Genomic DNA, 12,996 nt, shown 5'->3' with positions numbered 1-12,996 from the left:
TGTGTTCTCACATGTAGACATACTGAAGAGAACAAAGGCCTCCAGTCCAGTGGGAACTGGATAGAAAATAATGACAGCTCAGACCAAACGGCTTCAGACCACCCGAAATGAGCATGTAAACACTGTACATTGTCTTCAAGCCTGTACTAATGGCACCAGGCCTTGCTTCAAGGGGATTTCACATGCTTTCTTTTACAGCAACTCATAACCCAAATCCATACTTAGACACCGGATGCCAGTGGACAATGCTAGAAATCAGAGGCTTGCTTATCCGATTTCCCATCAAAGTGGAAAACCCGGACAGACAGAGAGCCCTGGGGCAATTGAGGATTCAATTCTGAATATAAAGGATTCTGACGAAGAGTGGGGAAAAAATGTAGTTCCCATTCAACTGGAACATGTATGTTGAATAGAATTGATTCTGTGTAATGTACAATTATATTTTACAAGGAGGAACATAATTTGGTATAGGTTTGCGTTGGATATTCTTTTTTCTTTTTCACATTAGTAAATTCAACCAAAATGATTTTTTTTAACACTGTGAAATAAGAAAGTTAAGAAAAACAACAATGAAATACATAACTAAGACAGAATGAATAAACACTCATTAACTTCATTACAGTTCAAGAAATGGAAAAAAAATGGCACGTCATTAGCACATTATCATAAAAATGAAGAAATTCTTCATTTGGACGCTTCGATCGTGGGAGAAATGTTGTTCAAGAGACGGAGGGCGGCTAAATTGCACAATCGTGGCAGGGATCTGGTTCATTTTTCCCCACCTGCATCGACAGCCAGGGCTCTAAAGTCCTTCAGCAGTGGGCCGAGGAGATGCGAGTAGAGAGCCCTTAGAGCCGAACATTCTAAAATCAAATGGCGGAAAGTCTCCACTTTACTCAAGACTCCACAGAAGCGGCACGTGCGCTGTTGACGCAGAGTGACGTTCATACCACCCATTACCTCATGTGTGGGGTTCAGGCGCGATCTCAGGAATGTGGACCTCCACTGGGCGCTAGGAAATGTCCTTGTATATTCAGGGATAGAATGTAAACGTTTGTCTTGGGTTAACATAGGAGCTAAAGATTTATACTTCTTGACTGCATCAGCTGTTCTGATCCAATCAGACGGATATATTTTCCTTTTAACCTCCTGGGGATTCACCATTAGCAACTCTTTATTTACTACAATTTCACTTCAAACCAAGATGCACTCCTCTATCCATTCATTAAAACCATCATTTAATTTCGACATTCCTAAGCTACTAAGCAGATTCCAGGGCGAGTCAGCCCGCAAACTCAGCATTTCTGATAGCAGATTTAGCTTTTTCTAGCATAGCACGGCTACCGGAGACTCAGGCCAAATTCATATCTAAGGGCACAGTTGGGTATCCCTTGGGAGAAGCAAAGGAGCCGTTTCCAGAATGCCCCCTCCAGGCGTCCCCAACCCTGCCTGAGGAATTTGCAATCGGGTTTCAGCCCCATAAGTTAGAATCGGGGTCACCTTTACTTTATAGAACTCCAGAACTAGGAGTAAGGAGAATTGACCGTACTTACGGTTTCCAATTCCAGCTTGTGGGGCGAAGGACAAGTCATTAACAGGTCGAAGGCACAAGAGTCTTTAGAATTCATGGTTAAATAAAATTCTAAATATGTAAAAGAGGGAACTCTATCGAGTGGTTCATGCTTAAAATACCTTTCAAAATGTTGATATTGGTTTTTCCATGGGGCTTTAAGAACAAAGTCCTCAGAGTCAATTGTAGTGCAATCAAGCAAGGACAAGTCAACTGCATATAGTAGCCATTGTACCGCCTCAGTGCCAATTTTAGTGGGGGAAGCATGAGATTCCTTCAGCACAACACCTATGTCAGAGATATAAAAAAAAAAAATGCGGCGGCGCAAGGACACAGCCTTGCTTCCAACCCAGGGTTGTCTCCAATTAAGCAGAACGAATAACTTGTTTATTTAGCCTTACGTGTATGTGGGTGTTAGAGTGGAGGGCAATCAGCATATTTAACAATTCTAAAGGGCAGCCCCATACAGTGCCTTTAGTGGCCCGGGAAACTGAGCCGGAGCTCATCAAGGGTGCGTCGCCCAAAAGTGGGGGGGTCGCCAGCCGGCTCGTTAGGCATTGCCCCCTTGACAAGCCCTGGCTTAATGGGCTACAGGCACGGCCGCCAGCCAGCTATTTGTTGAGATCAGCACCCTCTCCCCCCTGTGAGAGTGGGTGCTGATCTCTGCATCTATTACCTAAAGAGATGCCTGGCGGGGGACAGCGCCACATGTTTTCTGCCTTAAAGGTGGCCTTGCCCCTCAACAGGTATCCCTTCAGCTAAGAGATGCAGCGATCATCCTCGGGTGACGCTGCATCTCTTAGCTAAAGGGATGCCTGGTGAGGGGCGGCAGCACCATTAAGGCTGAAAAGGTGAGGCCACCGGAAGTCGGGGCTTTTTTTCCTAAAGACTGAAGTTCCTGCGAATTAGCAACCTCACCTTTTCTTGTATAATGGTGACACTAGCCCACCGGCATCTCTTGATTAAAGGGATGTCTCGCAGGTGTCGGCGCCACCCTTATGGAGAGAAGGTCTTTTTTTCTGTAGCCTGAAGTGCTCACACATGAGCGAGAGTTTCAGGCTTTAGAAAAAAAGGCACTGTCCTCCAGCAGCCATGGCTGCCAGGGGACATTAGGGTGCCCGAGAAAGGCCCCGCCTCAAACCATATTCCTGAGCCTGCCGGGGTTTCTGCCCCAGCAAGCTCCGACCCACTTAAAGCCCTTGCATGCCTTCAATGTTTGCCACAAGAGGTTACGATTTATGCAGTCAAAAGCCATCGAGAAATCGATGAATGCTACAAATATGGGTCTGCCTTTCTTAATAGTTTCCACTTTCAAAATATTTAGTAGGAAGTCATTTAGAGAAGTACCCGTTCCTTTGACAAATCCAGTTTGCCATTTGTCCAGCCGTCGGCTCCCCTCAGCTCATAGAAGCAATTCTTCCTTCAATAGAGGGGCGAGCATTACACTGGAAAGATCTAAAAGGGCAATAGGTCAATAATTGGCGGGAATGCTATGGTCACCTTTTTTTAAAATTGGAACCAGTAAAGAAGATCTCTACGAGGTAGGAATAGCTTTAACCTCTTAACGCCTTCCAAAATGTATTATTTAAAAAATTGCCCCTATTTTGGGGTTTGCCCTTAAAGTTATATTAGCAAGTCCATCGGGACCAGGGACTCTAGAATTCAACTCTTTGTTGTCAGTTTTGGAATTCTTTCTGGGCCCAAGTCAAGTGACCACATTGCAGCAATTGGTTTAACAATATCGGTCGTACCCTCAGGGCATGAGTACATCTTCTCATGGTTTAGGTAGGAAGAAATTATATTTTGCAAGAAGGAAAATAATTTGGTATAAGTGTACGCCTGATGTGTAAGCTGTGCATTGTACTGATGTATATTAGCATTACAGTGTAACATGTATTATGAAATTAATTGATGTACTTGGGACCTAGATTAGAGCCCTCTGGTCTATTTAACAAAAAAAAAGAACACAAAACACAATTTAACGCATAGTATTTTTCGATAACAAATAAAGTAAATGGGATCACTGTTGTGTGCAACCAACGTGCATTAAGCATTAGAGTTGTCTAGATGTAGCACGCAGGTATTTTAGTTGGTGTAAGTGCATGTAGAAATTAAGAAATGAGGGTTGCCACTTCATAGACACGTCATCTGTAATAGTTTCTGACAATACTACATTTGCCCCACATTTTCTCTGATAATGTACCATGTCACGCCCAAGTACTCCTCAGTTGCAACAGGTCAGAAATTGAGATGCACAAATATGGGTACCATTAATTGTGGTACCCAGCCTATTGTTTGCCCTTTTGCCCCAGTCCAACTGTGCATGGGAATGCCACGTATAAAACAACTCTTGTGACGCGTTGACATACAGAGACTTAATACCAAGGGCAGATGGTTCAACGTCACAGTTCTCCTCCTGCCCCATTGGAAGCCTGCCTGGCATTTGTTGTCTAACTACCTTAGGTTGCAGTGTGCTGAAATGCAAACAGCTGTGGCTTCCTAGCACTATGCAGTGTTATTACTAGAGTAAAACGGTATTCAAAACTTTACTTTACTTTTACAAATGTATATAGCGCTTAAGCCCACAGGCATCAATGCGCGAACATAGACACAATAAACAAAGAAATCACGGGACAAAAACCAGAGAAGAGCATCGTCGGGAGACGATGGAGGCATCTCCAGCAAAGAGCAAAGTTTTCCATCTTTTACGAAACACGGAGAAACTCTGCTCCGTGCTGAGATTAGCTGAAAGCATATTCCACGCCCTAGCGGCGTGCACCGGGAATGAGCAACCACCGCCACTAGTTTGTTTAGCTCTGGGATAAATCAGTCTGAAGGTTCCGGCTGACCTAGTTGAACCAGAGGCTTGTTGCTGATTTGCGCTCTCTTTCAGATAGCGAGGGGCTAGACCACAGACACACTTGTGTAGCAATGTGTTCAGTTTAAACGTGATTGTGGCTGAAATTGGGAGCCGAGTGAAGATCGCTCCTGTAGCTTGAAACATGTTTTCTTTTAGGGACATTGCTTACAATGCGAACAGGATCATTTTGTAAGACCGGAAGCTTATGCAAATTCTTTTTGCTGGCACCACAGAGAAGAGCATTACAGTAGCCCAATCTAGGCATGACTACTGCTCTCGCTAGGGTTTCGCAATTTTTGAGGGAGACATAAGGCCTCACTAACCTCAGTAACCACAGGTGATTCTGAGACTTCTTAATAACGCTATAGACCTGAGTGTCAGCTCCCAGGGATGCTTCGAAGAAGACACCAAGTATTTTCATCTTTTCTTGCACCCTAATCTCATGTTCCTCGATACTAAAGCTCACGCAAAGCGAGGATCTAACTTTGCTCGAGCCTGGGGGGAAGCCAACGACCAGAAACTCTATCTTTGAGCTATTCAAACATAGCCAGTTAGAGGTCATGCAATTCTTAACCACATTGTAAACCTTCTGGAATTTGTATAGATCTAACAAGTAGTTCTATAAGGAGCTGCGTGTCGTCAGCGTAGTTCGCAAACGCAATCCCAGAGTCGTGCAATAATTCACATGGAGGGTGAATATACATATTGAACAGGGAGGGAGACAAGCAAGCGCCCTCTGGTACGCCGCACATGATCCTGGACTGCAGAGATGATGCTTTGTCCATGACCACATGGGACATGCGGTCATCTACTGAACCACCAGCGGCAGAGGGCATTCATGAATTACACAGGCCAAGGGGGGCCCACACAACTCACCCTCAATGACCGGTTGAGCCAGCCCTTCGGCATTTCACCCTTGCCTTGCAGCCATATTGCCTTGGCCCCGGTGAGACCTTTCCGTTTCTTTTTATTATACCCGGGTGCTTATGTTTCATGCGCCTGCTGCATCGCTTCCTTCCCACAGAGGACGCGGCACCTGCAAGGCCATGAGATAGCGTGCACCCCTGCTGCCTGTAGGTCTAATCCGTGCATGGCAGCCATGAGCGGCCAGGCAGCTTTGCCCGCTTTACTAAATTGGAGACAATGCTTTCTTGCATCGTCAGGGCACAAATCCTAAAAAAAACAGCAGGGGCCAATTAACATGGACGAACTGTGGGGGAAAACTCATGGGTGTTTCTATTTCTCAGAGTGACTTCTGTCAGGAGCAAACTAATGCTTGTACATGCCTAAATGAAATGTGCAAAAAATTGCCATGATAGTGCTTGTGCAAACACACGTATTAAAATGGGACAATATTGTAATACTACTTGTAACTACTTGTAATGTAAAAGGGTGCAACTGTGGGCGAATCACTCTGAAAGTAGATCACGTGCGACTGCGAAGTGATCCCTGCATAGTAACCTCCCGATATCATGTTTTTCCCACTGCCGTTTGCCTCACACTGAGGTGTCCTGGAACGCCAGGGGAAACTGAAGACCTCGGTTCGCATCCCGGCTTTGACAGGGCATTGTAGAGCAGGACACACAGAGACTGGCTGACAAAGTAAATGCACTCTCCAGGCCTCAAAAGCACCCAAGTGCGTGGCTTAGACCCTCTGAGGAAAAAAGTGTATTGTGGTGGGGCGCACTGTCTACTCACGTGTACTCTAGACTTGTGCTTTGTCCTTTGTGATAACACTTTTTTGATGATAACTTGTATCTTCATACCGATGCCCCGAGATCCCATATGAGGGAAAGTGCCCCCGTTTACGCAAACTGGTATATATAGCATTCCCAAAACAACCCCTTTAAGATCAGCAAGAAAAACCTTCTTTCCATTCACAATAATCAATTTTTCCTAATCTTTTCATTCCAATTTAAAAAATCTATGTCGCTTGTAACCCAACTGGTCCTTGGGGGACAAGGGGGTGGAGTCACTGTTGGATGCTGCAAGGCGAGCTCCTCTGAGGAGGTTGGGGTAATCTTCGTTTGCTTGAAGGGATGGAGGGCGTGGGAGGGCTATTACGGTGCCCCCAGACTTAGGCCACCTGACGCTGCTTCACAACCAATAGTGGCCCCGCGAGACTTCGAGCATTGGTTTTGCAGCTTTGCATTAACACCTGGCACAAGTGAATTTTCAGCAAACATGGTTCCTTGTGTGGTGGCCCACAATACTCTCGAAACTAAATGTGGTGCACGAAGAGTTTCTAGGAGGCTTGAAATCTCTGTGTCTAATTCTTGAGCCATACATTAAGCGTATGGTCAAATCGTACTCTAGCCAGGCATAGGCAGCAGGCGGCTGTGCTTTCCCCTTTGCCCCTGGCTCTGTGCGGATTCACCTATGCCATAGTAATATCATACACTTGAAACGAGTTGAAAGGATCGCTGCGGGAGAATATATGTTTGTATAGATCTATTTCCCCATACCCCTTTGCCTCCACACAACCCTGTCTCCTTTGTCTTGAACCACATAACCCTCTCTCTCGCTCTTTATATATACATATGTATATATATATATATATATATATATATATATATATATATATATATATATATATATATATATATATATATATATATATATATATATATAAAGAGCGAGAGAGATATAGTTCTTTAAATGGGCCGGTCCTACCCGGCCGTCAGTATTTTTGAGCATTTGAGTACCGGTATTTCTCAAAGCCTGAAAGAGAGTACCGGTACTCAACTATGTTGTGAGGTGAAAATGAACGTTTTTCATTTCACTTTATCGCAACTTAAAGGACTAGGCTTCTGCAGCCTTTGCGGGGGAAAGCAGCTTCCTCTTCCCCCTCCTCTCGCCGCCACCCGCAGTGCCCATAATGTCTCCTTCAGGGCCCAACCGGCAGAACAAAAAGCGATACAAACATGCATCTACTGTGCACTCAGCACACTAGGCACAGGTCACTGTTTCACTAAGAGGGCTTCACCTGTTACCATTGGTGTCCTGTGATGGAGCAGGGATTGATTTGGAAACCCTGGGAAATTACTTTTTTTAAGCTGTTTCTTTGTTATTAGCAGTGCCTATTCTAAGATGTAAGTATATAAGTAATGGGAGTTGTGAAGGAATGTTTTATGATTGAAAACTCGCACACAGCTCCAGTTACCTACTAAAAGCGAGCAATAATAAATCTCCCCTTCTAAAGCTTAGTTTACAGCTATGATATCTGCTTGTTTGATGCGCAAAAAAGAAAGTCTCATTTGATATAGATATTCAAACTTTCTTAACACAATGCATAACAGCCAACTGGACGTCTCTGCGAAAGGATTCAAGATTCACTGCTTTACCAAAGTGTGTGCTCCTTGGCAAAAAATGGAATCTCACTGGGCATTGCCTGCAAACAACAGGGTGTGCCTAAAAGGGACCTGTGCCCAAGGTGCAGTGCTGAAGCGGCCGCACCCAAAGAGGTGCGCTGGATTGAGCAGCTTCGTAGCTTGGGTACAACGTTGTTTCATCGACAGTCGTTTTTCCGGAGGGTGTTTTTATGAAAACACTTTGCCGAAAAAACTCATCGCAATTTTGAGGGGGCAGATAAGGGTTTGGGGGCAGAACAGTTACAGATAGGTGGGTAAGGACGGGCTTGAGGGAGTAACACCCCCAAAAATTAAAAAAAAAACAAATTTCAATTACTTCTTTCGGCAAAATGCTTTTGTAAAAACACCCATCGTAAAAATATAGAACCTCAGCTTGGTGAGTACCTGTGCTTCTTTTTTTTCCATTCAAAGCACAAAATATATATAAAAATATATATATATATATATATATATATATATATATAATTCTGCGATGCTGTATGTTTTTTACTCTGCCAACTTGTTCTCTATCAGTGTTTTGTAAGTGAAAACCCTGCATACCCAGAACTTCACCAATACACCCCACACATACACATTTACAAAGACTGTCAACTGTACACCTCCAACTCTGTGCAGACCCCCTCTGCACCCCACCACCTCTGCCCACCGCTTCCATGCCGCCTGGCACTCCACACATCACTGATCCCTTGTCAAATTCCTTCTACTTGTCTTTAAGTCCACTCACCACTGCCCCATCCCCATGTGGATACCTCTATCACCAACCATTCCCGGCCTGGTACTCTTCGCTCCTACTCAATCGCTGGTTTCTGTGCACCCGCACTCCACCCCCCCCCCTCCCCAGCCCCCCGTATGGCATCTCGTTTCTGCTCTTAGCACTTCTCCACTGGAATGCCCTCATCCTGGCATCAACAAGAGAACCACTACCCTTGCATTGAACTCTGCAGTTATAGCCCCACATCAGGCCAGTCACGTCCACCGGTATGGTCTGGTTTCACTCCTTTCATACTACTACGCCCACTCGCCCCTATTGTCAAGCACCCTGCAGAAGCACCCCCAAACTCTTCTCACACCATTACCAATGTACATAGACGAACAGATGAAGCCGACTAAACAGACTGAGCGAATAAAACAGATAGAATAAATGGTTCAGCTGTGTGCTTGATCTCAAGCATCTACTGAAAACCACCATATCACATCACCACGCTTACTCTCTTCTATACACCACCACTCAACTAGAACACAGCGATACTATGACACATTCGGTATTGCTGGTCTCATACCAACACCTGCCACATATTCCCCATCATCCTAACTAAACACAGCTGGCTGCACACCCGCCAGCCAGGCGTTCTCCTCAGGCCTAACGCAGCCAGAATCAGTCTGGTATCACCCTGCCAGAACGCACCCATACTCCTGATCTGCCAACCACCACACCTACCGCTAAGAAGCAGCCATCATACGAGTACCACACCTGCTGCACACATATCCTGTGCTCACACGCACCTTATGACTCTCTCTTTACTGACTTGAACTTCGGTTCCCGAGGGCGTTCAACCTACCTGCACCTTGAGATCATAACAGTGGTACATAAGGCGCTATATAAATGCAAAGTAACATAACATAACATGTTCGCAGACAGCCGCCCACCCATGGCCCCAGAGTTTTTGGGCGACCTGGGGATGCTGCCCCATCACACTCCCTGACTCCGAGCAGAGACAGGACGTGGGTGCCCCACGGGAAAAGCCATCAGCGCTAAAAGTCCCCATAACTTCAATGGGACTTCCTAAAAATCTGTGTCCTTCCCGCGCCCCCAGGAAAATCAAAAATCAGCTCTTCTGAGTGATGTGCACGTAGAGGGGAATACAGGACGAGCAGCAACCGCTGCGAAACTTGCTTCCAAAGCGGTAAGTTGCCAGGAACCGGGCTTCTTGCACCTGCGGTTAGAAAGTATTCCCCCCCTAAACCCGCCCATGGTCAGTAGACACTGAGGGGCCCGTTCCTGATAGCAGGGGGTGACCCGCCCACCCTCCCCCCAAAGCGTGGGAGAAGTGATAGGCAATGCAACCATCCCTAACGTGGCTTTTTGATAGAGATTGGTACACTACATGCCTAGTCCAATTGTGAGAGTTCGCGGACCTGCCGGAATTTAACGGTGTTCTATTTGCCGGCCACAAACAGTTATTTAGTGCGGACGGGCGGATGTTGGGCACTAAAAAGTTGAGGTTGAATCCCCATGCCAACATCAGCGCCTCCGCCCCCCTCTATAACCGGGCTTCTGATCTCCACGTCGGAGGAAACCACTGTGTAAACAACGCATTTAAAAAGTGGACTTGGAGTGTAAATCAAATGTAGTCACAACACGCGGTGCTGTGTTGGCAGCTCTGGGGGGGGGGGGGCACATTCTACAGTGTAAGCAATAGTTCCCCCTCCCCTCAGAAGCTACAGTTAGAGACGCCACCGTCCAAGTCCTACCACCACCTTCTGTAGCCCCACCGCTGAAAGTTCTGGAGTACCAACCCTAGCGCCCAACATCCCTTTAGGTGTGAACCACCTGTTTCGTGCGCTGGCGCCCCCCTGGCAGCCGGTGCCAATGCTCCTCCGGGCGCCACGCCCTCTTCCATGCCCGCTGTCCAGCTCACCTGACACGGGGTTCTCGGGCACGCCCTTCAGCCCGGGCTGCAGCGCCGTGAAGGCGGCCCGCACGGCCAGACATCCTCCGGCTGCCTGCGGGAGGCTCTGCCCGAGGCAGGGAAGCAGGCAGCACAGGACGCACGCCAGCCTGGCTCCAGGTACTGCCATCGCTTTATGACTGTCCGCCAGTCGCCAAGATCTCCAAACAGTTCCGGCCCCAGATACTCCAAGAACAGCCGAACTTTGCCGGCACCTGGCTAACAGGAAACACGCCCACTGATAATTCAGCTCACCGAAGTCTCTGCCCAAGCGCTGTGTGAGCCACGCAACAGGTGGGGTGTCCGTGCGCCCTGAATAATAAACAACTCAAATATGTCTGTGCCTGGGGCCATGCATTATCCAGAGACTGGGCAGAGCGTGCCTTGCGTGAACCCAATTCACTGATGTTTGTATCCAAGGATGCCTGAGCGCCAATCCTGGATGAATCTAGCACACATAAAAGAATATCCGCAATCGAGGCGCTGTACGAAGCAGTTAGTGGCTGTGACGCACGTGTCCTTGATGAACACAGCTTACAGACGTCCGTATCCGAGGTTCGCGACGATCTGTGAGCCAGAAAGCGGGGTTGCGAGATGGTGATAGCTCCCTGAAGTTGGTATCTGTTGCCCGCGATGCTGCTCGCGCCCGTGCCGAAGAGTTGGCTCTGAAAGACAAGCTGCGAGTAATTCCAGCTCACTGAAGTAGGCTAGGCGCTGTGTTCCAGTCACCAGCGTCGGCGGCACCAATAGGAGCGCGCAGCGCTCGGCTCTGCGCAGAAGATGCTCTCGGGCAGGCTGCCACTGCCAGGATCCAGAAGCTGAGCGAGGCTGCAGCACAGCCGAGCGGCGGCTCCCTCACTAGCAAGGGGCCGCTGCAGGGTCTCAGCGACTCCTCGCTCCAGAAGGTCGCCCAGAAACCTGGCCGTTCGGGCATTAGCAAGGAACGGGCCAGGGGCAGCCGCGGGGCTTGTGGGAAGGGCGTCTAGGTATGTGGGCGATTCTAATACCTGAGGGGTTTGGGAACCCTGCCGTTTCCGACGCCCACAGCCAAACTCTCCAGTTTATGTTCACTTCAGATGTGCCCAGCACACATAATGTCAACACACATACGATGTTCACATACTAAAACATACCATGTTGACGGCACCATTGGCTATCCAAATATGCGCAAATTCAAGTCATTCTAATAGCCACATAATTACATAGCACGGTGGCTCCAAGGCTTTGTATCCAACAATGACCTGGCCATTTGTCCATGTGTTATGTCAACTTACATCACCTTTGCTCATTCATTTTGCCCCTTTCTTTTCCCTGCAGTAAATTGCCGAATGAGACATGTTTTCTTTTTTTGGCATAAAATGCCACAGATTTATTTTCACACGTACAGCAAACAATAGTTAAAATAGGTGCGGAGACAGCTCCGTATCCAAAACCTGCTTCCCCCTTTTTCCCAAAGTCCATAACAGGCACAACTCCCCCAAACCCTACGCGCTTGAGACCCGCCTGCCCCTGCAGTTGTTCCTGGGCTGAGAGAGCGCCGTTTGTTGGGGGGAAGCTGAGCCCTCATTGCTACCACAAGACCCCTGCCCCATTTAGGCTCCCAGGAGGCGCTGGTCCGAATGAGCGAAGACCCTTCGGGCTTAGCAATGGCTCATGCGGAGTCTGTCTCTCCTCATTGGTCACCAAAACACTGCCTTGCCGTCCCGCGACGTCAACGGCCAGGCCTTGCTATAACTGCTCCTCATGCTGGGTGGGTGGATGGGAAAACGAAATCCTCTTCACTAGTGAAAGGTGTCCTGCTGCTGAAAACTGCAAGTCCTTTCCAGCAGGACGCCCACCGCTTATATGGGGCTTGCCCCGCCCCTTTCTTTTGTCACCCTTCGCAGGCTTTTTCGAGCGCTTTGGTGCTCTTTGGGCTAATACCTCACCCCTGCCCAGAGGGTGGGGGGAGGGAAGAGGAGTGAGGCCCCTGCCCCGGTTATCGGGGTGCCTCCTCCATTTTGGGTGTATTTTTCCGTCGTCACCTTCATGACAGATGGAAAGAACAGACGGAAAGCATTCAGGGGTGGACTGAGAGCCAAACGTGGTCTAACATGTTTTCACAGTGTAGAGGAAGTCCCAAGCACGATTCACACTCCAACCGCCCATGTTGAAGTACCAGGAACATTCGCGCCAAAATATGTGAAGTATGATGAGCACATAAACCTGCAGAGTGCCGCAGTTGGGCTCTGTCCAGTACCTATCAAAAGAACAGCACCTGTTGAAGTACCACCACCTAAGAAAACCTGGACAGTAAGGTACCCGTTGAGAAAGCCATATGGACAAGCCAAACAGAATGACCATTGTCAGAATGCAATACCTGAAGAAGCCAAAGAGATACTAAAAGAAAGTGAATGGTGACGTCATAAGAACCCCGACTGACTCACATATAGAAGATATGACAACCAGTGGATGATGAACAGAGGCAAAACACTATGGATAAGTGACATCCTGAGTCTAAAGTGAATTAATTGATGTCAAATGTCA

The 12,996-nt window shown here is 47.6% G+C and overlaps 1 protein-coding gene across 2 annotated transcripts in view; it reads right to left on the bottom strand.

The window, feature by feature from the left end:
• GPC3 (glypican 3) overlaps positions 1-11,281 on the bottom strand; it is a 3,708,166-nt gene extending 3,696,885 nt beyond the window's left edge. Inside the window, exon 1 of one of the 2 annotated variants that reach the window (XR_011274182.1) lies at positions 10,441-11,281. Coding sequence is in view for 1 of the 2 variants with exons in the window: in XM_069612831.1 (XP_069468932.1) it covers positions 10,441-10,600 (160 nt within the window). In the remaining variant the exon portion in view is untranslated. The remainder of the gene's footprint in view (positions 1-10,440) is intronic. The other variant, XM_069612831.1, reaches the window with a different exon arrangement.
• Between the last annotated feature and the right edge of the window lie 1,715 nt (positions 11,282-12,996).

The sequence above is a fragment of the Ambystoma mexicanum genome, chromosome 5p (genome assembly GCF_040938575.1).
Source record: "Ambystoma mexicanum isolate Mex_15411 chromosome 5p, UKY_AmexF1_1, whole genome shotgun sequence".
In the NCBI taxonomy this organism is placed as follows: Eukaryota; Metazoa; Chordata; class Amphibia; order Caudata; family Ambystomatidae; genus Ambystoma; species Ambystoma mexicanum.
This window is presented reverse-complemented; position numbering and strand designations above follow the sequence as displayed.